The sequence below is a fragment of the Simochromis diagramma genome, unplaced genomic scaffold (assembly GCF_900408965.1).
Source record: "Simochromis diagramma unplaced genomic scaffold, fSimDia1.1 OVJJ01000483.1, whole genome shotgun sequence".
In the NCBI taxonomy this organism is placed as follows: Eukaryota; Metazoa; Chordata; class Actinopteri; order Cichliformes; family Cichlidae; genus Simochromis; species Simochromis diagramma.
The window spans coordinates 7848626-7875029 of NW_024386835.1; the positions used below are offsets into that span (position 1 = coordinate 7848626).

General features: G+C 38.6%; 3 protein-coding genes and 2 long non-coding RNA genes across 8 annotated transcripts; 2 read left to right on the forward strand and 3 right to left on the reverse strand.

Annotated features, from left to right (window-relative positions):
* Window positions 1–44: 44 nt before the first annotated feature.
* Window positions 45–4078, reverse strand: psmd6 (proteasome 26S subunit, non-ATPase 6). Its single transcript, XM_040029202.1, has 8 exons — window positions 3804–4078; window positions 2982–3187; window positions 2426–2571; window positions 2111–2330; window positions 1916–2024; window positions 1597–1765; window positions 343–420; window positions 45–263 (listed from the first exon to the last, which is right to left on the reverse strand). Exons 1-8 carry the CDS (start codon window positions 3946–3948, stop codon window positions 167–169), a joined length of 1170 nt encoding a protein of 389 aa, XP_039885136.1. The 5' UTR covers window positions 3949–4078; the 3' UTR covers window positions 45–166.
* A 2370-nt stretch (window positions 4079–6448) lies between these two features.
* Window positions 6449–13312, reverse strand: LOC120731875 (solute carrier family 2, facilitated glucose transporter member 9-like). 2 transcript variants are annotated; one of them, XM_040029205.1, is made up of 12 exons: window positions 12900–13312; window positions 12100–12195; window positions 11851–12011; window positions 11651–11775; window positions 11439–11568; window positions 11169–11317; window positions 10833–10966; window positions 8815–8925; window positions 8575–8676; window positions 7028–7103; window positions 6763–6890; window positions 6449–6663 (listed from the first exon to the last, which is right to left on the reverse strand). In XM_040029205.1, the coding sequence occupies exons 1-12, from the start codon at window positions 12921–12923 to the stop codon at window positions 6478–6480; spliced, it is 1422 nt and encodes a 473-aa protein (XP_039885139.1). In that variant the 5' UTR covers window positions 12924–13312; the 3' UTR covers window positions 6449–6477. The 2 variants fall into 2 exon arrangements, with proteins under 2 accessions (XP_039885139.1, XP_039885138.1); XM_040029204.1 differs by having other exon boundaries at window positions 10779–10966.
* On the forward strand, window positions 6528–7239 carry LOC120731876. Its single transcript, XR_005695432.1, has 2 exons — window positions 6528–6645; window positions 6748–7239. It is a non-coding gene; the product is annotated as an uncharacterized LOC120731876 (long non-coding RNA).
* Window positions 13313–17426: 4114 nt separating the features above from the next.
* Window positions 17427–25941, reverse strand: LOC120731878 (solute carrier family 2, facilitated glucose transporter member 9-like). 3 transcript variants are annotated; one of them, XM_040029211.1, is made up of 12 exons: window positions 25485–25941; window positions 21504–21599; window positions 21255–21415; window positions 21055–21179; window positions 20843–20972; window positions 20573–20721; window positions 20183–20370; window positions 19783–19893; window positions 19543–19644; window positions 17987–18062; window positions 17722–17849; window positions 17427–17622 (listed from the first exon to the last, which is right to left on the reverse strand). In XM_040029211.1, the coding sequence occupies exons 3-12, from the start codon at window positions 21341–21343 to the stop codon at window positions 17437–17439; spliced, it is 1284 nt and encodes a 427-aa protein (XP_039885145.1). In that variant the 5' UTR covers window positions 21344–21415; window positions 21504–21599; window positions 25485–25941; the 3' UTR covers window positions 17427–17436. The 3 variants fall into 3 exon arrangements, with proteins under 3 accessions (XP_039885145.1, XP_039885144.1, XP_039885143.1); XM_040029210.1 differs by lacking the exon at window positions 25485–25941 and adding an exon at window positions 22290–22555 and having other exon boundaries at window positions 20237–20370; XM_040029209.1 differs by lacking the exon at window positions 25485–25941 and adding an exon at window positions 22290–22555.
* On the forward strand, window positions 17473–18198 carry LOC120731880. The gene is made up of 2 exons (XR_005695434.1): window positions 17473–17604; window positions 17707–18198. It is a non-coding gene; the product is annotated as an uncharacterized LOC120731880 (long non-coding RNA).
* Window positions 25942–26404: the final 463 nt, after the last annotated feature.

The window sequence follows — 26404 nt, forward strand, 5'->3', positions numbered from 1 at the left end:
ACTATGTGTCTGCCTCTTTCTTAAAACAAACAGGTGATGCAATGTCAACAGTTAAACAAGTTTTATTTACACAACAGAAGAGTTACTTTGACAAACAAAAGGTCTCAGTATGCCAAAAAAGAACAATACAAGCCCCTTGCTTTAATGAAGATGGTGGCCTCCGTGGTTACATGTTAATAACTCTTGACAGCTTCTGGACTCTGTTGAGAAGCAAGTCGCCCTTCTTGATGGTCTCCTGGTACTGCCAGTTTTTGCTATCCGGTCTGCATGCAAGAACAGGACACAATTTTAGTGCTCTGGGAATTACTCGAAGTATTGTGGTTTCAATGATAGTTTCATTACCTGTTAGTTTCCACAATTTCATTAACTTTGTCAATTTTACAGTGGAGGCGGCCAGCAGCTATGAATCGGGACAGTTCCCTGTGGGAAGGAGATGGGCATATGTTGCGTTAGCCAGGACCAAAAAAAAACCAACACCAACATTCCCTAAAATCTGAACAGGGAATTTGGACAATTTTATTTTGACAAATGTTTTCTGTGAATTATTTAGGAACTTAATGGTGACACAAATGTCCAAGAAATACTACAACAACCAACTGCTGCCCTGTAGCTTCATATGTAACAGGCATTAGGAGCAAGAATCACCCCCCAACTAAATATTACTCATGGTCAAAATATTCCTCCAACACTGAAATGAAGGCTTGGCTCATTTTACTGGTTTGCTGTGATGCAATTCTCAGACTGCTTTGGTAAAACCTCTTCTGAAAAGATAACTTAGAACGACTTAGAACAAGCCGCCAGTAAACTTTTAAACAATTGTTCTCAGTTATAGGTCTTCAATTTTAGTGCTGCCTGATTTAAGGGCAACTTTTGATTCTGTGAACCACTCCCACCCTTTTAAAGAGACTTCAGTTTTATTGGCTGTTCTGGTTTAGATTTAAAATGGCTTCATTCATGTTGTTAATTAAGAATTCTTCGTATGGAGGATCAATCACGCAACAGCTATAGAATTAACTGGGGTGTCCCTCAAGGTTTAATTTTAGATCCCTTGTTTTTCTTTGTTTAAAAAAAAAAAAAAAAAAAAAAAAAATCTTCAAATACTATCCCTACAAAATGTCATCAGGAAACATAGCATTAACTCCCACATTTATGCTGATAACACCCAGTTTTACATGATGACCATCGGCCTATAGACTCCTAATTATATTCCTGAGCAGAAGTAATTCTGATTTAGTAAGTTTCCAATGTACCATCCTGATAACTGTTCTAGACAGATGGTCCAGTTTGAATGTAACAATTTATAGCACAAGTTATTCCAAGACACAAAACCTCATCTATATACATCTTTTCAAGCATGTATATTATGTGATATGTACTTTGTTTTCTGTTTACAGTGTAATTTGTGCTTACTTTATATTTACGTGTTCAAAATAAAACAATCAAAGCATACCAAGAAAAATAAACTTGCACACTCAAAGACCGACAGTTAAGTTTTTCAGTGTTTTCTTCTTTGATGTATTGGCACTCAATAATATTTTCCAAATCTTGCAGAGTTACATAGTATATGCACAGGTGTTTAAAAACAAACAAACTCACTGGTCAATGAACTCTGTGCTGACACCAAATGCCTCAGCCATGTATCCCAAGGTAAGAGATCGGTAGGACTCTAGCAGCTGGCTGTAAGCCTGAATCCTCATCTCCCTCACGTAGTAGCGGTAGTGTGGGGCAAAGAGCCAGTCCTTCTTCATCTCCTGCTCCACCGTGGCTGTGGCACAAAGTTTCACATTTAATATTTATGTTTTCAGAATATGGCAAAGCACCAACACAAGCATAGATAATGGCTGTAAGTACAGTCTCTTCGCATTCAGATGTTTTTCTTGAGAATACACACACAACAACAACAACAAAACCTCACCCAGGGACTGGAAGAAGACTGAGTAACGGCACTCGTAGAGTGAGAAAAGGTACTGGCGAACAGAGGGCAGACTGTGGAGCACCTCCAAGATCTCTGCTCCCTTTATAACCTACAGAGAAACATATTTAGTACACTTACCAGCAGACATGTTGCCAAGTTACACATCTTGTGAGCAGACACGAGTCTCTCTCCTACCTTTTCACGGAGGTCAGGCCTCTTGAGAGCAATCATGCAAACATAAACGGTGTAGGTAACAAACGTCTTGTAGTCCATGAGTTCGTAGGAAGTGAAGGTGGAGACTGTGTCGAGGAAGAGCTCAGCAGCTTGCTTGAAATCCCTGATGGCCACACAGTACAGGCCCTGGTAAACCTTCAGACGATTTCTCCTGTCCCAGTCTCCCCCCTCCTCGATAAGGCTGCGATGAACAGAGATGCGCAGACAGATGAGTATTAAATAGAAAAAAAAAGCGTTGACAGATTTGTTTCAGAACAAAGCTTTAAGAGCCTTTACCTCTTGGCTTTCTCCGAGTTGCGTGTGATGAGATCACTATCCATATAAAAGAGGCCAATCCTCAGGAGGTAGAAGACGATGTCTAGTCTGTGACCCAGAGCCACAGTTTTGTCATAAGTCTTCCTGAATGCAGTTAGGGCGCCCTCCTGTGGTGACATCAGATAAGATCAGGCAATAGCCAATCTGTTACTTTTTGTACATATAACTTTGAAGTGGGCAACTGTGATAACCTTCATGCAAACAGCTCTAAGAGAATAAAGGGAAAACAAAATTAAAAACTGTCATTTCCAGCAATTTAACTGCTGTAAACTTAGTGTTGACATCAAAGGGAAATGTCAACCCCTTTGCTGTGATATCTGGGAACTCCAAGGAGCAGCTATTGTTGGAGAAATTCTGAAAACTAAACTTTATTCAATATGTTTCACCCAAAACACTTAGAAGCAGATATGTGTTGTAGAGTGTTAAAACTAAAAAGATATTCCAACATGCACAGGCATTAACAGTGTTCATTTTCCTACCTGGAAACTTGAATATTCTGACTGCTCTGAAAACATACCTTGTCTCCAATTCTGATGAGATACTCTGCCTTGGCCATCATAGCGTCTCGGATCTCACTCTCTCCCAGGTTCTTCTCTGCATCCTCCAGCACATCATCCAGGCGCTTCAGCTCCTCCTCGTTGGCCTTTTTCATTTTACTCAGCAGGTCACTATCCAGTTGCCACTTCAGCTCCTTGCACAGACTCTCGTAATACGGCGCCATATCTGAAACACAGAAAGCACGGTGGTGTAAAACGTGAAACATCGCTAACATGGCTAACTTATGTGACTGGAGTTTGTTTTAGAACTTTTATGCTATTTGTGGCTTTTTTGCTGCACTTTTTGAAACTTATTCTTTTTAAACTGTATTGCTTATTACACTGTAGAGGCTGGTGAGAAACAGTATTTCGTTTCAGGCTGGGTAACACCCTACGAAAATGACAATAAACGTCTTGAGTCTTAACACGTAGCGTACACCTTTTACGTCTCATATTAACGAACCGGGAAAGGATTTTAACATGACATCGCAAAGGTTGTCACCTTAGCTTAAGGGAAATGTAAAGGCTTAAAATACTGCATAGTGAATGTAAACTCTCTAACTTGGTAATGCTATGCAAAATAGACTACACAGTGAGTTCCACGGTTGACGTCTTCTGTTATCGTTAGCTAGCATGCTAACTTTCCTGCGCTGCCCGTCATTTATTATAAGTTAACATTTTATACATTAGTCACATCTATGGAGCATTTATGTGCCCAGTGTCTTGATGAAGAGACAAAATCGTGCACTATGAGACTCGTGTTTCCAATGAAACAGCTTTTACTGGATGAAATGCTAACTCACTGTTAGCTTTGATAGCGTCCATGAGCTCCGTCTTCACTTTAGCATCCTGTCGGTGACCGTCCATTGTGAGCAGGAACTTCAGCTGTGCTATCCTCAGGTCGGGGTTCTTGGGAAGACCCTCTTCCTCTAGATTCTCTAACGGCATTTTCGGGCTAAATTATATAAACAAATGAACAAACTCAAGCCTTTCTTTGAGTAGACAAAGCCTACAACTACTCGCCTTTACGCTAGTGAACGATGACTACGGAAAACACTGGACTCTGCTGTTTCCGCCGCAGCAGCTTTCAGCAAGGGGAGAAAAGAGCGGAGACAGACTGAAAGCTAACAAGAGACTTAGAGAAGTGCTGCCCCCTGTTGGAGATTAGCGTGAACAACGCCACTGTTATTGTGCGATTTGTTAATAATATATCTAAATATTAAAGCTATATACACCATTCTTGAAAGTACTGACCATTTTCATCACTGTATTCACAGTTTTGCTCTCACTGTAAACAAAATCCAAGTCAAAGTCAAAGTCAGCTTTATTTAAAAAAAAAAAAACGTGTACAGATCATCCACAGGAATTTTAAATTGCAATGCTCCCACGGCCCTCAGTGTACACTAAAACAACATAGAGATAAAAAGCTAAAAATAAAATAAAAGTCTAAAGCGGGTGCAATAGGTGTCCTGGAGGGAGGGAAAAGAAACACCCACGATCCTCTCCGCTGCTCTCACTTCTCGTTTTATCAGCATGTGTAGCTTCCACAAACAGGAAGGGACACAGTGTAAACGTGAAGGGGTGTGTTGTCAAGTTATATTACTTGTTAAGGCAAATATCTAATCAGCAACAGCTCAAGATGGAAGAAAGGTGATTTAAGTGACTTTGGTCTTGTTCATACCAGACATCAGAGGAGAATAGCCAGACTTGTTCACGCTGATAAACAAGCAACAGCATCTCAAATAACTACTCATTTCAACCAAGGTATGTGGAAGAGCTTAACAGTATGCACACTACACATACTGAAGTTTAAACACCACACAGGGTGCCACTCCAGTCAACTTAGAACAGGAAATACCCTGGTCTTGATTTCTGCTTCAACATTCAGATAGTAGGCTCAAAATCTGGTGTAAACAACATAGAAATGTGCATTTGGACATGGGCAGTATCCCTTAGTAACAAAAGTGAAAAAAAGAGAAAAAAGAAAAACAAGGGATCTAAAATTAAACCTTGAGGAACACCCCAGTTAATTCTATAGCTGTTGTATGATTGATCCTCCATACGAAGAATTCTTAATTAGTGAAACATCATAAAGTGAGCCTTCCTTTCACTACTACGTTTTCTCTGAAGTGCTCCTTTTCTCCAACTTTGCTGTTGGCTAAACTAGTGGCATTTAAGAGCATAGTGTTTGGGCATATGGAAAATTGCATAATGATATTATGCCATTACCTGATGATTACTTAATACTGTATCTTAGAATTGTAATGGAAGCCCATTATGCAGGTTAGTTGTTGTCAGAGATGGGCAGTAACGCGTTATTGCCGATTACTTAAGTAATCCGATTACTCTTTTCAAGTAACGAGTAAAGTAAGGGATTACTATTGAAAAAATGGTAATTAGATTACCGTTACTTTTCCGTAGGAACGCTGCGTTACTAAAACCGTGATTTTTTTGTGTGAATGTCGCATGACAGTGACGTAAGCAAGTGCAACGTTCCTGACAACAGCTGTGTGCAGATCAACAATGGATAATATATCGAGTGTGGGAGAGAGTATGAGCGTGCAGCGTTTAAAGCGTGGAAGTACTGACCTTACTTTAAGTTTGAATCCATAAAAAGTGACAAAAACATTGTCACTTCCTTTTCTTCCCAGCATTGTGCGTGGGAAGAAAACATTTTTTTACATCGAAAAAAACCCCCTAAACTTCCAAGCAAGCACCGAGTGGGCTACGATGTAATGGGGAATTCACAGAGAAACTCGCGGATTCTTCAACTGACCTCTGCAGCACATCTGCACCAGGGTAAACCTCCGCCTACCTCACTCCTGCTTTATAGGTGAAAATAGAGCAAAAGGACCGCTAGTCTTTGACTTTATTTATTTTCTGCTGTGTTTTACTTACATCTATTTGCTTGATTCATAAAGTTAAAAGACTAAAACTGATAAAACAAGTTTTAAAAAAGGACTTTTCCATTTGATTACATTTTGTATGATGGATTATGTAGAAAAAATAGAATTGGGCTGAAAGATCTATCGCTTTATCACCTATTCAGGTTGTAAATCGTGTTTTTAAAAAGTACCTAAGTAATTAATTACTTCTGAAAATAAGTAATCCGTAAAGTAACAGGATTACTTTTTTTGGGGAAGTAATCAGTAATTAGTTACTGATTACTTTTTTCAAGTAACTTGACCAACACTGGTTGTTGTTAGTTGTAAAGAAACGTGGGCCAAGAAAAAACTTTGTACAGGATCTGATTGCACAACAGTCACCATTTATGGACAAACAGAAAATAGCAGAAGCAACTAAAAAGCAAAAACTGAAGTTGGAAAGATTCCAAATTTTGGGAATTGTAACATTGTTTAATGTCATTGTGAGTCATTTATTTGCAAAGCATGTTTTTTCCACAGTCATTCAATCTTGTCCTGAAAGAAAAAATGTTTTTTTCCTCATGTTTTTTGCTGTAGCTATACGTGGTCCTCATCACAACCTGGTCTCTGTTCTCGTTTCCTCGGCAAAGGATTTCCCACAGACAGTGATGGCTTTAAACTCCTCTGAGATCTCCAGCAGGGTCTTGCCTTTAGTCTCAGGCAAAAGGAAGAAGGTATAAAGACTACCCAGCATGCAGGCAGAGGCAAACAGCAAAAATAAGTACGAGCTGAGAGCATCCTGGGAAAGAAACGACATTCATGATTTCAGCACAACATATAGATCCCTGTGGGTGTTATAGTGTAATGTGCTGCTTATTTTTAGTTTGGTCGTACGTACAATGAGGAATGGAAAGACCAGGCCCATCACTGCAAACATAAACCACCCCTGCAGCCCTGTGAGGACGAGTGATGCCATTCGATTAGACTGAATGAAGAGCTCACTGTTGAGCGTTGGTGTGGCTCCTCCTGTGAGAATCAGAGAAAGAACAGGGAATTGACCTTGTTATCTTTGCATATAGACACGTTTTCCATAACCGCTACAGGTGTGATGTACTGGATACTAAAAACGTTAAGCTACATATGTATAAGTGCTTTACGCTTACCAGGTCCTCCACAAAAGAACATGATGAAGACAACCATCAAACTCACAGTAATGTATGGAACCCAGTAGCTGGAATCCTGTGTGAAAGACAGTTTTAAATGCATATATTTGATTTTGCATCAGATTAATTTCTATATTTCTGCCTTTTATCATCACAGCAGTGATAGCTTATACACATTTTCCCCTTTATGAAACAGGTCATCTTCAGTCATATTGGCAATATTGTTACTAGTGTACTTTCTAGTAAAGGCTACACAGACAGTTGTTGTCCCAACCGTCACAGACATATACACCTCCAGATGCAGGAAGAGGCCTACCTGTATCATGAAGGACCCCACTCATCAAGCACACACACTCTTTGTCCTGCTCCCCTCAGGCAGGAGGCTGAGGAGCATTAAATGCAAAACTACTAGACAGAGAAACAGCTTCATTCCAGAAGCTGTGAGACTTCTCAATGCATAAATGGACAAGAACTGTTATACTACTGATACTTTACTGACACCATCACTTTATTAATGCTGGTCATCATGCCCTCTTGCTGCTAAAATATTTATACCTATATTTATACTCCATACTGGTACTCAGGTTGTTGCACTCTACTTATATTGTATTATTTCATTACTTGCTATTTGTTAGTTGTGGGTTTTTTTTTTTAGTTTCTTCGTTATTCTGTTTCTTTTCCCTTCTATGGATAACCGGGACCGTGTGTACGTAATTTCATTCCACCTCATGTAAACATGTGTTGCAAATGAAAAGAAAACTTCCTTAATCCTTGATCTTGATGAGTAGAAACGGTGTCATCTGTGATTTTCCAGTCTTTAGGTTTTGTTTATGTGCCTCTCCTGTGTTCCGTGTTATGCCCACTCTGTGCCTTCTTGTGCCAACGTGTCAGGTCTCTGTGTTCTGTCTTCTTTGTTATCCTTGCTTCTGTGTTCATGTATTACCTGTTTTACTTTGAAAGTCCGTGTCCTATGTCAGTGTATTCTGTTTTGCTTCCTTCCTGTCTCATCACTTCTAATTAGGTTCAGTTGTATCTCCCTCCTATTCAATTTAATTCAATTCAATTTTTTTTATATTGCACCAAATTACAACAACAGTCAACTCAAGGAACATCCTGTTTGCATTTCCATCGTTACCTTGTGTGTATTTATTGTGTGTGCTTCCCTTTGTCCCTTGTTGGTCCGTCTGCTTGTTTTCTTCCATGTTGCTTCTGTATTTCTTCCGTCAGCTTTACCCGCGTTTCCTGGTCTCTCTTTTCTGGCCTGTGGTTTCCGCCCTCAGGTTATATGTTTATGCATAGTTTTTCCCAGTTTAGGTTTTGCTTAGTTTTCTCTGTTCCACCTGTTTGTAGTTTTTGTTCAGCTGTCCATAAAGGCTCGTTTTTTGTTATCATCCACCCTCATCTCCGTTTGCCTGCACTTGGGTCCTCAGTCTCTTCACACACCTGACATTTGTTGTCTTTAACAAATCAACTGTTTTTGTTTTGCTTTCTTTACATTGCTTTTACTTTTATTAATATTATGTTGCCCACCACTGGTAATGGTTTACCTTCAGGTTGAGTGTGACAGTGACAAAAATCCAGCAAGCAGACATGACACCGTAACCACCGAACAGCAATGGTCTTCTCCCTGTGAGGTCAATGAGAAGACCCTGAAATTGAGGAAGGGAGAAAATAATGACAGACTTGTCATAAGGAGATTGTCTCTAATAGTTCAAATGAAAGGATGTATACACTTAAAATGCTCATTTACACAGATGAGCTCAGGCACAGACTGAGTGTTTGCTTACACAGGTGAGCGAGGTGAGAATTTCAGCCACTCCAAGACCAAGAGTGATATAGCGGATCTTCTTCTTTGGTATACCTGCCTCCAGGAAGATGTCATAAGTAAAGGTACTAATCTGGGAAGAAAAGAGGCACTATTAGGCTATAAACAGTCAGCATGAAATCTGATTTATATATTAGTCTATTCTGTTGATAGAAACTTGATATGGAAGGAACAATGAAGTCTCATATATACAGGGAGTGCAGAATTATTAGGCAAATGAGTATTTTGTCCACATCATCCTCTTCATGCATGTTGTCTTACTCCAAGCTGTATAGGCTCGAAAGCCTACTACCAATTAAGCATATTAGGTGATGTGCATCTCTGTAATGAGAAGGGGTGTGGTCTAATGACATCAACACCCTATATCAGGTGTGCATAATTATTAGGCAACTTCCTTTCCTTTGGCAAAATGGGTCAAAAGAAGGACTTGACAGGCTCAGAAAAGTCAAAAATAGTGAGATATCTTGCAGAGGGATGCAGCAGTCTCAAAATTGCAAAGCTTCTGAAGCGTGATCATCGAACAATCAAGCGTTTCATTCAAAATAGTCAACAGGGTCGCAAGAAGCGTGTGGAAAAACCAAGGTGCAAAATAACTGCCCATGAACTGAGAAAAGTCAAGCGTGCAGCTGCCAAGATGCCACTTGCCACCACTTTGGCCATATTTCAGAGCTGCAACATCACTGGAGTGCCCAAAAGCACAAGGTGTGCAATACTCAGAGACATGGCCAAGGTAAGAAAGGCTGAAAGACGACCACCACTGAACAAGACACACAAGCTGAAACGTCAAGACTGGGCCAAGAAATATCTCAAGACTGGTTTTTCTAAGGTTTTATGGACTGATGAAATGAGAGTGAGTCTTGATGGGCCAGATGGATGGGCCCGTGGCTGGATTGGTAAAGGGCAGAGAGCTCCAGTCCGACTCAGACGCCAGCAAGGTGGAGGTGGAGTACTGGTTTGGGCTGGTATCATCAAAGATGAGCTTGTGGGGCCTTTTCAGGTTGAGGATGGAGTCAAGCTCAACTCCCAGTCCTACTGCCAGTTTCTGGAAGACACCTTCTTCAAGCAGTGGTACAGGAAGAAGTCTGCATCCTTCAAGAAAAACATAATTTTCATGCAGGACAATGCTCCATCACACGCGTCCAAGTACTCCACAGCGTGGCTGGCAAGAAAGGGTATAAAAGAAGAAAAACTAATGACATGGCCACTTTGTTCACCTGATCTGAACCCCATTGAGAACCTGTGGTCCATCATCAAATGTGAGATTTACAAGGAGGGAAAACAGTACACCTCTCTGAACAGTGTCTGGGAGGCTGTGGTTGCTGCTGCACGCAATGTTGATGGTGAACAGATCAAAACACTGACAGAATCCATGGATGGCAGGCTTTTGAGTGTCCTTGCAAAGAAAGGTGGATATATTGGTCGCTGATTTGTTTTTGTTTTGTTTTTGAATGTCAGAAATGTATATTTGTGAATGTGGAGATGTTATATTGGTTTCACTGGTAAAAATAAATAATTGAAATGGCTATATATTTGTTTTTTGTTAAGTTGCCTAATAATTATGCACAGTAATAGTCACCTGCACACACAGATATCCCCCTAAAATAGCTAAAACTAAAAACAAACTAAAAACTACTTCCAAAAACATTCAGCTTTGATATTAATGAGTTTTTGGGTTCATTGAGAACATGGTTGTTGTTCAATAATAAAATTATTCCTCAAAAATACAACTTGCCTAATAATTCTGCACTCCCTGTACAGATATCAATAGATATATTGATCTGTAGTTATACAGATATATCATGTATGCATGTGCGTGAACCTCCAAAAGTCACAAAATTGTTGTAATGTATCATTTTGCAATTTAGCAATCCTATATCATATTGTATCATATGGTTTTATACTAATACTATATGGTATTGTTCATACTGTAGAAATGCCCGACAGCTGGTTGCAACAGTAGATGATGGAGATGGTGATGACCTGCCATCGGACAGTCCTGTCTCTCAGCAGCTGCAGAAGGCTCACTGGTGGGGCTGCTTCAATGGCTGCCTGCTCGGTCAACATCTCATCCATTTCTTGTTGGTAGTCACCTTGGCCCCACAGACTCTGGAGAGCTGAAACCAGAAAATCCCAAATCACGGAGGGGATAAGAACTGAAAAATGTGCAACTTTGCTCAAATACAAAACACGCAGGGACTGATTGACTTGTAATTTCACAAGACTATCATTTATCTTTAACTAGTATGTGTTTGTAGAACACATTTTCATAAACATCTGGGGTCGTGTTTGATACATAAACTGCGCAAAGCTACTAACCTTTTTTGCATGCCTTATCATCACCTTTCTCTATGAGTAAATATCTTGGCGTCTCAGGAAAAAAAGGCAACATCACAATCTGAACAAAGGAGAAAAGTGCAGCGACACTAAGGAGAATGTCCCACGTGTCCTCGCGGCCAAGGATCTCGCTGAAAAATCAAAATGAAATGTTGTGTTTAATTTGTAATCTATTGTCATAATATGCTGCAGTAGCTTTTGACAATGGGTTAAAGCCCATTTTTCTTTTTCATATCAACTTCAGGTGCTTACCTTAACCCAAACGTCTGCCCAGACACTTTCCCGAGTGACAAAAAAGTGGCTGAGGTCAGAGTCACTATCCCTCTTATCTTTCTGGGTGAAATCTCCCCAAGATATATTAAGTGAGTGTTCATTCCCAAGCCTGCAGGTCGCATAAAGCAAGCATGGTGAGTATAGGTGGTGAAAACATATTAATAAGGAGTCTGTAGAATATGGCAACTTACCTGCTGAGTAACCAAACAGAAATCTTGCCACAATGATCATTTCGAAAGAGTTGACATTTTTACTTGCCAGCATGAATCCTGCTGCAAGAACAGCAATGAAGCTGTTGCAGATCATTGCCTTTTTTCTGAAGAAGGAAAACTCATGACTTCAGGTCTCCTTAGGCTATACAGCTTGGTACAACATCTGTCTTCATACTCACCTTCCCAGCAAGTCTGAGGTAAATTTGACACTGATGGCACCTAAGAGTCCCCCGACAGCAAACATGGAAACAATAAGAGACCAGATCATTGTGACCGTCTGCGGATGTGGAGGCTCTCCGTATCTGTCATACCAGCTGCTGTTGATGAAGCGCTGGATGTACTGTGGAGATAGATTTAAACTGTTATTAAATGTGATCCAGATAATCGAGACAGAATGGAGAAGAAATGATAAAGGCGACGCGTCTCACCGGCGAAGGAGAACTCAGTCCAGTGATATGGAAGCCGACCTGAAAGCTTCCTCCTAATCCCAAAACAAGGATGAGGAATAGAGCGTTTCCATGGGTCTGAAGTAAAGGAGAGAAATCCGATGAATCACTTTTATAAATGTGTTTACTATCACCTGTAAAGATGCTGCCTATATTTTTAAAGTTAGTCAAACTTTTGGAGAATGGGTATTAACAAAGATTTCAGACATGTTTAAATGAGTGAGAAAATCTAGATTTTAAAATTGGATTTACTGATTTTTTTTTAAACACAAGTTGTGAATAAAACAAAGATTAGATTAGACTTAAGTTTACCCTGTCTGATTCATAAACTGTAACTGTTTCATTTCTAGATGTAGCTGTGTCTGAAAGTTCACAGAAAAACAATAATAATCACCTTTTTTGAATCTTTTCATGATCACACCTCAGTCATAGATTGTAATCATGTAAATATGAGCTCAGTGTCATGTTAGTTGTACCAGCGAAATGGTTTAATAACTGAGAGAGTAGTGTGACTGAGCTGAAACTGTGGTTTAGATAACTCCCCTGAGTTCAGGAAATAAAAAAAAATTGTAAAAAATAAATAAAGAAAATTTAATAAGAAAATTATCAGCATTACGCATAAAATTAGACATGTGCAATGTGACAGATTTGTCACGAAACAATTTAACAGAAACGTAAATTTTTTTATACATTTATATATAAATATTATATTTAAAATCCACATGTACATATTTACAATACATGTATTAACTTTTATGGCGCAAATATAGGAAAAATCTTACCAGCTGCTGAAACAAAGTTTCCATTCTCTTGATACACGGACCTTAACAGCACATATGTCCTAACAATGGGGACACAGTTCAGTGTTTCACCCTGCTTATTATTAACTTTTCAGAAATAAAGTAACTTGGTGTCATCACACCACCCTGACAATCACTGGATCATTTCTAACTTGCAGCTATTTCAGACTGAAAACAATATAAACTGAATGAGTTCACAGTCACACGCAAGCTAATGTATAGATTTAACCATAATGTCAAATAAGGACATTATCAGTACATATTTGTGCACAACACTGGTGCTGCATATGTTTTTATAAGTGATTCGTCCTTGTGGTAGGACTCGACTTAAGCGGTCAAAGAAGTGCAGGAGACTGATGCTGTCCAGTGTAGCAAGTGATTTATTCACCATTTTGTGGCCCAAACAATATTTACAAAAAAAAAAACAAATAAGAAACTCAACTCTATAATTAACTCAGTTCAAATAAACATAACTGAACTTAAATCAACAGAAATTAAGGTCAAACTGCACACAGCTACACTGACCTGAACCTTTCTCCTCTGAAACACTTGAGTTCTTCTGCTTAAATAGTCCACTTAACCAAACAATTTCTCCTCTGGACTATTCCATTCAGTAGGTAGGTAAGATGAACATGATTATATTCAAACCTCTACTACTCCTCTTTACTGGCAACATAAACTCTGGTGTAATCAATACATATTACAACAATAAATCTATCTCTTCATAAACCCTCTAAAATCAACTTTATTAAATTATAAGAGTTCTTCCCCTTCTGCACTTGGTCTCTTCCTGTGACCTCAAATGAACCCAGAAGGTATAAAGCAGGAAGTAAAACTACATTTCCTCCTTTTGTTTCTGCAAGACAGGTAGGTAAGGTAAGTTCTAAACAATACAAATTAACAGTTGAAATAAAGAACATGTTAACTTAACAAACTTGTATGAATTGATTTAAACCAAGATGTTATATTATATAATCTGTAAAAGTGCAAAACATAAACAAACCCGGGATAGTAGATGTTTGCCTATCCGGTTGTTCAGTCTGACGTCACTAGCCGTGTCTGGGTCTAAACTCCGCTGCAGGTCCATATATCAAACGATTACTGTGGCATTACTGAGAGTTGAAAAACTGTCTAAAGTCTTTCATCTTTAATAAAATGATCAGCGTTCTGCTCTACCAGGTGTAACAATTGAGTTTAACATCCAGGCATCCATGAAAACGGAATTTATGACAGTTAACGGAGTTAGAAGTTAGCAGGAAGTTAGCTCGCTAGCTTCTATCTAAATACAATATAGCATGTCCTGACTGCGGGGTTTTGGAAACAAATTCAAACGTACAGCTCTGTTATCACTTCCAGCATAAATGAAGACAGAAAACTAAACAGCAGTGACGTTTGTAGGGTTACTGAAGTTGGGCTAGCTGGTATATAATGACCGCTAGCAACACAGCTATGTTAGCATAATATAAACAAGCTAACTTTTTTTCCATTCGATAAAAGTTAACGTGAGTGTTCTCAGTGGTCAGAAACAAATGTAATCGCATGGCAGGATGCTGTAAAAGGACCAAACTTCAGCCAGGAGAACAACTGAGATAATCCATCCACAATACGAGGTTAATCATTCATATACTGCTGCATGGGCTGGGCTGTAGTTACATCCTAAGGTTTTAAAAACTGAGCTTAAATAAATGATTAGTGGTAATAAAAGCCGAGGGAGGTCAACAGTGATCACTGACTGTTTTAGGAGCTTTTTGAGATCAAATAGAAGAAAATACATAACATTAAACATGTTAACAACACAAAAGCCATATTAAACGCAGACTACTTTAGACCCGGAAGTAGGATTCGTCGCGTCATCACTGAACAACCGGATTGCAGATTACATGTGAAATATGGTTAACTCAAAGCAAGAATGTTAACTAAGAATGTAGACAAATGGTCTTCTCACCCACTTTGTCACAGTCCTATTGCCAGTAGCTTGATTTATGTTTTTCTCTCTGTTCCTGTTTCTTCTTATTCTTCTTATTTAAATCACGTGGAAAGATAAACTCTATTATTATCAGACCAGCAGAGTTTAGACGTAGACTAAGAACTGTGGCTGTCTATGAACATTTGAAAAAGGAATACACTCAATAAATAAAAGCAAACACTGCTAGCTATGATTTGCACTGGAAAAACTGTTGAATCTTCATCCTATAGAAGAAGAAACTATTGAGTCTTCTTGTAATAATAACAGGCCACCATGGCAGGTTGCGTACTTTGACACAATCCCAAAGAGATCCGTATATCCTCCTAGAATCAATGCTGGGAGCTTTTACTTGTTAGTTACATGTGTACACCACTACACTATGGAGCAAATGTTGACTCTCCAGCTTATACTTAAGCAGTTTGTATTTTTCATTTTAAAATCTACAGTTTTGTGTCAACTAACAAGCAGATTTGTCATCTGCATTTACATTTAAAAAAATCCAGGTAGCCAAAATGTGCAAAATATTCTTTAAGGCAGGCTGACATTGTGACCGACATGTTGGTTTTCTATGAGTTTGCAGTGTCTCACACTTTCATAGTCAGACTCAGCCACTCAATCTATTATGCCTGATTTCAAAGCACCAATATGGCTACTTCATGATGTCCATCCTTTATGTACAGTCTACAGCTGGCATAAGAATACTTCAGTGACATTACCTGTCACAATAGTTGCATGGTGGTGGCTGTAGCTCAGGTGGTAGAGCGGTCGCCTGCTAATCGGAAGCTTGGTGGTGCGATCCCTCCAGTCTGCATGCCAAATATCTTTGAGCATGATAGCCACCCCAAGCTGGTCTCCAATGCTTCTATCAGATGATAAATAGCAAGAGTTTGGGGAAAAAAAAAAAAAGGTGCTTTTGTGAATGAGGCAAGTCCATTTACCACTACCATTTGGATTTTAATGAAATACTCCATCATGGACTATTGAAACAAGACGCTGCAGCTCATTACATGAATAGATTCTTTAGTTATTTAGCAAAAGATTTTGGAGATTAGTGTGAACAACGCCACTGTTATTGTGCGATTTGTTAATAATATCTAAATATTAAAGCTATATACACCATTCTTGAAAGTACTGACCATTTTCATCACTGTATTCACAGTTTTGCTCTCACTGTAAACAAAATCCAAGTCAAAGTCAAAGTCAGCTTTATTTAAAAAAAAACAAAAAACAAAACGTGTACAGATCATCCACAGGAATTTTAAATTGCAATGCTCCAACGGCCCTCAGTGTACACTAAAACAACATAGAGATAAAAAGCTAAAAATAAAATAAAAGTCTAAAGCGGGTGCAATAGGTGTCCTGGAGGGAGGGAAAAGAAACACCCACGATCCTCTCCGCTGCTCTCACTTCTCGTTTTATCAGCATGTGTAGCTTCCTCAAACAGGAAGGGACACAGTGTAAACGTGAAGGGGTGTGTTGTTAAGTTATATTACTTGTTAAGGCAAATATCTAATCAGCAACAGCTCAAGATGGAAGAAAGGTGATTTAAGTGACTTTGGTCTTGTTCATACCAGACATCAGAGGAGAATAGCCAGACTTGTTCACGCTGATAAACAAGCAACAGCATCTCAAATAACTACTCATTTCAACCAAGGTATGTGGAAGAGCTTAACAGTATGCACACTACACATACTGAAGTTTAAACATCACACGGGGTGCCACTCCAGTCAACCTAGAACAGGAAATACCCTGGTCTTGATTTCTGCTTCAACATTCAGATAGTAGGCTCAAAATCTGGTGTAAACAACATAGAAATGTGCATTTGGACATGGGCAGGATCCCTTAGTAACAAAAGAGCATTGTTTTAATGCCACAACCTACCTGCAAAATGGTACTGACCATGTCCATCCCTTTACGATCAGTGTACCCATCTTCTGATGGTTGTTTCCAGAATCATCTCAAACTGAACATGACAGTCACCAGATCAGGCCAACAGAGCAACTTTGGGGTTTAGTGAAACATCATAAAGTGAGCCTTCCTTTCACTACGACGTTTTCTCTGAAGCGCTCCTTTTCTCCAACTTTGCTTTTGGCTAAACTAGTGGCATTTAAGAGCATAAAAGAAAAACTTTATGCATGTTCTCATTACTAGGATATGTATTTATGTTGGTGTTTGGGCATATGGAAAATTGCATAATGATATTATGCCATTACCTGATGATTACTTAATACTGAATCTTAGAATTGTAATGGAAGCCCATTATGCAGGTTAGTTGTTGTTAGTTGTAAAGAAACGTGGGCCAAGAAAAAACTTTGTACAGGATCTGATTGCACAACAGTCACCATTTATGGACAAACAGAAAATAGCAGAAGCAACTAAAAAGCAAAAACTGAAGTTGGAAAGATTCCAAATTTTGGGAATTGTAACATTGTTTAATGTCATTGTGAGTCATTTATTTGCAAAGCATGTTTTTTCCACAGTCATTCAATCTTGTCCTGAAAGAAAAAATGTTTTTTTCCTCATGTTTTTTGCTGTAGCTATACGTGGTCCTCATCACAACCTGGTCTCTGTTCTCGTTTCCTCGGCAAAGGATTTCCCACAGATAGTGATGGCTTTAAACTCCTCTGAGATCTCCAGCAGGGTCTTGCCTTTAGTCTCAGGCAAAAGGAAGAAGGTATAAAGACTACCCAGCATGCAGGCAGAGGCAAACAGCAAAAATAAGTACGAGCTGAGAGCATCCTGGGAAAGAAACGACATTCATGATTTCAGCACAACATATAGATCCCTGTGGGTGTTATAGTGTAATGTGCTGCTTATTTTTAGTTTGGTCGTACGTACAATGAGGAATGGAAAGACCAGGCCCATCACTGCAAACATAAACCACCGCTGCAGCCCTGTGAGGACGAGTGATGCCATTCGATTAGACTGAATGAAGAGCTCACTGTTGAGCGTTGGTGTGGCTCCTCCTGTGAGAATCAGAGAAAGAACAGGGAATTGACCTTGTTATCTTTGCATATAGACACGTTTTCCATAACCGCTACAGGTGTGATGTACTGGATACTAAAAACGTTAAGCTACATATGTATAAGTGCTTTACGCTTACCAGGTCCTCCACAAAAGAACATGATGAAGACAACCATCAAACTCACAGTAATGTATGGAACCCAGTAGCTGGAATCCTGTGTGAAAGACAGTTTTAAATGCATATATTTGATTTTGCATCAGATTAATTTCTATATTTCTGCCTTTTATCATCACAGCAGTGATAGCTTATACACATTTTCCCCTTTATGAAACAGGTCATCTTCAGTCATATTGGCAATATTGTTACTAGTGTACTTTCTAGTAAAGGCTACACAGACAGTTGTTGTCCCAACCGTCACAGACATATACACCTCCAGATGCAGGAAGAGGCCTACCTGTATCATGAAGGACCCCACTCATCAAGCACACATACTCTTTGTCCTGCTCCCCTCAGGCAGGAGGCTGAGGAGCATTAAATGCAAAACTACTAGACAGAGAAACAGCTTCATTCCAGAAGCTGTGAGACTTCTCAATGCATAAATGGACAAGAACTGTTATACTACTGATACTTTACTGACACCATCACTTTATTAATGCTGGTCATCATGCCCTCTTGCTGCTAAAATATTTATACCTATATTTCTATATTTATACTCCATACTGGTACTCAGGTTGTTGCACTCTACTTATATTGTATTATTTCATTACTTGCTATTTGTTAGTTGTGGGTTTTTTTTTTTTAGTTTCTTCATTATTCTGTTTCTTTTCCCTTCTATGGATAACCGGGACCGTGTGTACGTAATTTCATTCCACCTCATGTAAACATGTGTTGCAAATGAAAAGAAAACTTCCTTGATCCTTGATCTTGATGAGTAGAAACGGTGTCATCTGTGATTTTCCAGTCTTTAGGTTTTGTTTATGTGCCTCTCCTGTGTTCCGTGTTATGCCCACTCTGTGCCTTCTTGTGCCAACGTTTCAGGTCTCTGTGTTCTGTCTTCTTTGTTATCCTTGCTTCTGTGTTCATGTATTTCCTGTTTTACTTTGAAAGTCTGTGTCCTATGTCAGTGGATTCTGTTTTGCTTCCTCCCTGTCTCATCACTTCTAATTAGGTTCAGTAGTATCTCCCTCCTATTCAATTTAATTCAATTCAATTTTTTTTTATATTGCACCAAATTACAACAACAGTCAACTCAAGGAACATCCTGTTTGCATTTCCATCGTTACCTTGTGTGTATTTATTGTGTGTGCTTCCCTTTGTCCCTTGTTGGTCCGTCTGCTTGTTTTCTTCCATGTTGCTTCTGTATTTCTTCCGTCAGCTTTACCCGCGTTTCCTGGTCTCTCTTTTCTGGCCTGTGGTTTCCGCCCTCAGGTTATATGTTTATGCATAGTTTTTCCCAGTTTAGGTTTTGCTTAGTTTTCTCTGTTCCACCTGTTTGTAGTTTTTGTTCAGCTGTCCATAAAGGCTCGTTTTTTGTTATCATCCACCCTCATCTCCGTTTGCCTGCACTTGGGTCCTCAGTCTCTTCACACACCTGACATTTGTTGTCTTTAACAAATCAACTGTTTTTGTTTTGCTTTTTTGCATTGCTTTTACTTTTATTAATATTATGTTGCCCACCACTGGTAATGGTTTACCTTCAGGTTGAGTGTGACAGTGACAAAAATCCAGCAAGCAGACATGACACCGTAACCACCGAACAGCAATGGTCTTCTCCCTGTGAGGTCAATGAGAAGACCCTGAAATTGAGGAAGGGAGAAAATAATGACAGACTTGTCATAAGGAGATTGTCTCTAATAGTTCAAATGAAAGGATGTATACACTTAAAATGCTCATTTACACAGATGAGCTCAGGCACAGACTGAGTGTTTGCTTACACAGGTGAGCGAGGTGAGAATTTCAGCCACTCCAAGACCAAGAGTGATATAGCGGATCTTCTTCTTTGGTATACCTGCCTCCAGGAAGATGTCATAAGTAAAGGTACTAATCTGGGAAGAAAAGAGGCACTATTAGGCTATAAACAGTCAGCATGAAATCTGATTTATATATTAGTCTATTCTGTTGATAGAAACTTGATATGGAAGGAACAATGAAGTCTCATATATACAGATATCAATAGATATATTGATCTGTAGTTATACAGATATATCATGTATGCATGTGCGTGAACCTCCAAAAGTCACAAAATTGTTGTAATGTATCATTTTGCAATTTAGCGATCCTATATCATATTGTATCATATGGTTTTATACTAATACTATATGGTATTGTTCATACTGTAGACATGCCCGACAGCTGGTTGCAACAGTAGATGATGGAGATGGTGATGACCTGCCATCGGACAGTCCTGTCTCTCAGCAGCTGCAGAAGGCTCACTGGTGGGGCTGCTTTAATGGCTGCCTGCTCGGTCAACATCTCATCCATTTCTTGTTGGTAGTCACCTTGGCCCCACAGACTCTGGAGAGCTGAAACCAGAAAATCCCAAATCACGGAGGGGATAAGAACTGAAAAATGTGCAACTTTGCTCAAATACAAAACACGCAGGGACTGATTGACTTGTAATTTCGCAAGACTATCATTTATCTTTAACTAGTATGTGTTTGTAGAACACATTTTCATAAACATCTGGGGTCGTGTTTGATACATAAACTGCGCAAAGCTACTAACCTTTTTTGCATGCCTTATCATCACCTTTCTCTATGAGTAAATATCTTGGTGTCTCAGGAAAAAAAGGCAACATCACAATCTGAACAAAGGAGAAAAGTGCAGCGACACTAAGGAGAATGTCCCACGTGTCCTCGCGGCCAAGGATCTCGCTGAAAAATCAAAATGAAATGTTGTGTTTAATTTGTAATCTATTGTCATAATATGCTGCAGTAGCTTTTGACAATGGGTTAAAGCCCATTTTTCTTTTTCATATCAACTTCAGGTGCTTACCTTAACCCAAACGCCCGTCCAGACACTTTCCCGAGTGACGTAAAAGCGGCTGAGGTCAGAGTCACTATCCCTCTTATCTTTCTGGGTGAAATCTCCCCAAGATATATTAAGTGAGTGTTCATTCCCAAGCCCGCAGGTCGCATAAAGCAAGCATGGTGAGTATAGGTGGTGAAAACATATTAATAAGGAGTCTGTAGAATATGGCAACTTACCTGCTGAGTAACCAAACAGAAATCTTGCCACAATGATCATTTCGAAAGAGTTGACATTTTTACTTGCCAGCATGAATCCTGCTGCAAGAACAGCAATGAAGCTGTTGCAGATCATTGCCTTTTTTCTGAAGAAGGAAAACTTATGACTTCAGGTCTCCTTAGGCTATACAGCTTGGTACAACATCTGTCTTCATACTCACCTTCCCAGCAAGTCTGAGATAAATTTGACACTGATGGCACCTAAGAGTCCCCCGACAGCAAACATGGAAACAATAAGAGACCAGATCATTGTGACCGTCTGCGGATGTGGAGGCTCTCCGTATCTGTCATACCAGCTGCTGTTGATGAAGCGCTGGATGTACTGTGGAGATAAATTTAAACTGTTATTAAATGTGATCCAGATAATCGAGACAGAATGGAGAAGAAATGATAAAGGCGACGCGTCTCACCGGCGAAGGAGAACTCAGTCCAGTGATATGGAAGCCGACCTGAAAGCTTCCTCCTAATCCCAAAACAAGGATGAGGAATAGAGCGTTTCCATGGGTCTGAAGTAAAGGAGAGAAATCCGATGAATCACTTTTATAAATGTGTTTACTATCACCTGTAAAGATGCTGCCTATATTTTTAAAGTTAGTCAAACTTTTGGAGAATGGGTATTAACAAAGATTTCAAACATGTTTAAATGAGTGAGAAAATCTAGATTTTAAAATTGGATTTACTGATTTTTTTTAAACACAAGTTGTGAATAAAACAAAGATTAGATTAGACTTAAGTTTACCCTGTCTGATTCATAAACTGTAACTGTTTCATTTCTAGATGTAGCTGTGTCTGAAAGTTCACAGAAAAACAATAATAATCACCTTTTTTGAATCTTTTCATGATCACACCTCAGTCATAGATTGTAATCATGTAAATATGAGCTCAGTGTCATGTTAGTTGTACCAGCGAAATGGTTTAATAACTGAGAGAGTAGTGTGACTCAGCTGAAACTGTGGTTTAGATAACTCCCCTGAGTTCAGGAAATAAAAAAAAATTGTAAAAAATAAATAAAGAAAATTTAAAAAGAAAATTATCAGCATTACGCATAAAATTAGACATGTGCAATGTGACAGATTTGTCACGAAACAATTTAACAGAAATGTAAAAAGAATATTTAAATTATATTTAAAATCCACATGTACATATTTACAATACATGTATTAACTTTTATGGCGCAAATATAGGAAAAATCTTACCAGCTGCTGAAACAAAGTTTCCATTCTCTTGATACACGGACCTTAACAGCACATATGTCCTAACAATGGGGACACAGTTCAGTGTTTCACCCTGCTTATTATTAACTTTTCAGAAATAAAGTAACTTGGTGTCATCACACCACCCTGACAATCACTGGATCATTTCTAACTTGCAGCTATTTCAGACTGAAAACAATATAAACTGAATGAGTTCACAGTCACACGCAAGCTAATGTATAGATTTAACCATAATGTCAAATAAGGACATTATCAGTACATTTTGTGCACAACACTGGTGCTGCATATGTTTTTATAAGTGATTCGTCCTATTGCCAGTAGCTTGATTTATGTTTTTCTCTCTGTTCCTGTTTCTTCTTATTCTTCTTATTTAAATCAGGTGGAAAGATAAACTCTATTATTATCAGACCAGCAGAGTTTAGACGCAGACTAAGAACTGTGGCTGTGTATGAACATTTGAAAAAGGAATACACTCAATAAATAAATTAATTAATTCTTAATTCTTATTTAAACTTGCAAAAAAACAAACAAACCCCCCAAAAAAAGCCATCAGTGCAATCCAGCTATTATGCAATATAGTATCATGGCTCCAGCAATAAGTCATCCAATACTTTTCTCAGTCCAATGAGGCATAAATGATTGAAAGATGCACCACAAAGTCTTACATAATGTTCAAACATGTTTTGTTCTGTTGGTCACTGTTACGTCCCTCTGCAGCCCCTAATCTCTTCAGTGGGTTCAGCTGTTGCTAATTGATCACACCTAGTCAGGTGTGGATAAAAGGATACCTGAGGCAGCTGTGATGCTGTGATTTTGTTTCCACAGGTTTCTTTAGACACGTCAATTTGTGGCAAACTTGCTATCAGGCTTGGCTGGGTTTGTACACCTCAGAGTATATATAATATAACCTTAAAGGGACTATTTTTAAAAAAAAGAAACTTCAGCTGCTTTGACAATAGGAGACAATTAGGATAAAAGTAGTTTGTTTGGTTTTTTTTTTTTTTTGAAGAAAGAAGAGCCATATACAGCAATAGCTCTTGGTGTTATGGCAGTGTGTTAAGTGCAGCAAGCATAATAGCATCCAGACTATTTTGTCCTTTTCTTATATGTTTTGTCCTTTTTTTTCTGTTTCTGATTGAAGACAGTGATCAGATTGTTTTCACACGTGGCTCTGCTGCCACCAACAGATCAAGAATTGAGGCATTTTTATGCATGATACTTTTGACCACATGCTTTATAACCAAGATGGACATGACCTCCTGGTCTGAAAAAAAAAAACCTTCCTTTGGTCGCAATTTATAGAAGTCTATTAGCCACCAACCTCATTTTGGCTGCTCCCTTATTCACAAGTGGTCGCCACAGTTGGTAGCTCCCCATATTTAATTTGGCAGATTTGAATGATGGATGCCCTTCCTGACACAACCCCAGGTATATTTGTCTTATTCTGGGGTTAGATTGGGGATCTTTCGTCTGTTGGTCAAATGTGTAAGTTGTTAAAATGTCAATTATGGTTCCATGTTGAGTAAAATACATGATAAAACAGGATATGCTCCAGGGTTTGTGATCGACATGTTGCTATTCATACTGTATGTCTGTGATTTTTCTAAACTTTATATGCCACGTAAAGATCAAGAGAAACTTATTCATGCATTCATCACTTCAAGACTAGATTATTGTAACTGTCTTTACTTGGGCCTCCAATCTTCCCTCCTTCAGCGATTGCAGTTGGTCCAAAATGCTGCAGCATGTCTCTTAACTGGCACTAGAAGGTATGAATTGAATTGTTTACTTATAAAATCCTAAATAATATGGCACCTGATTACTTTGGGGATCTCCTCTGTCTGTTCGCCTAAGAGAGCACTAAGATCATCGGGTCAACTGCTCTTAGTGCAACCTAGGTCTCGGCTGAAGACCAGAGGAGACCGTGCCTGTGCCATTGCCGCACCCAAATTATGGAATAATCTTCCTCTTGACATTCGGGCATCAGATTCTATTCAATCTTTTAAATCATGTCTAAAAACGTACGTGTTTAACCTGGCATTCAAGGCTAATTAGTGTGATTTTCATCTGGCTCTGCATTTATATTATGTACGGTAATTACTTTATATCTGTAATTTATATTTTATATTGTGATTTTATCTGTATCATGGTTTTACTGGAAAGCACTTTAGTGTACTTTGGTCTTTAAATGTGCGATACAAATAAATTTGATATGATATGATATGAGATCCCGTTTCAAGAAATGAGGCTTCATGATTGAAGGATTTATATTAATTAATTAATTACTTAATTTATTTGTTTTTATATTAGACATTCTTTTAGTCCCTGAATCAACCCAGGTTAAACAAATAGCTCTTTCTGTATTACTGATCTACTACATCACATGCACATTTATTACACTAATTCATTAAAAATAAATAATTAAAACTGGAAATGAAAAATACATAATTTATTCAATGCTATAAATGAAATGACATTTAATGAATGTGTTATATATTTAATAAAATAATTATTTCCACTTTTTATTAATTAATAACACATTAGATGGATTATTTGATGACATATTTATTGAATTCATTTTGGCACTCGTGGCTCTCCATGCTTATTAGTTTACAGCCATAAGGACTTTTATTGATTTGGATGCATCCTTCTTCCTTTGGTTCCTTTTAGCTTTAGTGAGAAGTTTTAAGAACAACACAGGTTGTGATGTCAGTTTATATGATGTGACCTCCATAATGGATTTTGTTAAAAGTCCTAATAAAAATCTAACATGTCACAATGTTTTGTGACTCTTCATCAGAACCTGAAGCTGTTTAAAGCCAGTGGTGAATCTGCCCAACTGAGCTAATTTCCCTAAATATTTTATGTGACTGATATTAAATTTGGCGGCCACTGATCCATTGACATTGTCATTAAAAAAAATTACAGATGAATTAGCTAACACAGCAACAACCAAAAGCACAGAGCGAGCAACTACTCTTTTTAACATGATATGTTGATTTTATTATTATTAGTATTTCTAACCCGTTTTGAACAGAAAAAAATCAGAATAACCTTCTACACATTTTATTGGGCAAGATTTCATTTTTTATTCATATATTTTCATCACTGTCCTTGTTCTTATTATTGCAGGCAGAGCAAATCAAATTGAATTCCTGGTCTGTGAGTTTTCCTCACCTCCGTTGGGCTCTTTGAGTGGCTGTGTATGGCTGGTTATGATGATGTACATAACAAGTGTCTTCTTCCTTATCACAAACCAACAGCTGCTAGCAGCCACAGGGTCTTCATTAGCTGTTAATAACACTCTGCCCACAGTTCAGCACTTTGGGGGTCCACGTTGTGATTGGCAGTATCCTGGCTGGGCTGATCATTCTGAAACGATACCATGCTGTGCTTTGATAACAACGAGGGAGGAGTAATTAAACAAGTAATTGGAGCAATCTTTGTTAACATTTCTTACTTGCAGAGCTATTTTGAAATATTCACGTCAGCAGGTGGCGATATTAGCTTTCTGCTGGGAGGCAGTAACTCAACGGAGCATGCACACCAACCCAGTGCAGTTACTGTAGCCCAGAGCAAACAGGACAAATGAACTAAATCTGGTTTTCATAGATGCTTAAATTGAGGTAAATAAAGGCTTTACATATCTATTATCATTTATTGTCATTATAGTTAATTAGTAAATAAATATTTCAGACATTTTTGACCCATTGATCAGAGAGAATTCACTGTTCATCAGCACATGTCAAATTCTCCACTTGCAACTGTTTCCTGTGTCTGATTGTTTCTGAGATGTGTGGAGTTCAAAACGTACCTTGGCCACTTAGTGATACAGTGTGCCTCTTTTGATGTTTTGACCGTGGTGTTTTTGCCTATAACTTCATTGAAATTCAAAATGGTTAATTCACATACATCCGTCTTATTCATATTACGTATCTAATGGGAAAAAAAAGAAGAGAAAGCTTTTCATGGTTTACACTTAAGCATTAACTATTAAGTAAATCCTCCTCCAGCAGAGCAACAATGCAAATTGAAGAAGGGGTGAAATGAGGGCCATCGTTCAGCCATCACTCCGCCTGGCAACACTGAGCTCACAG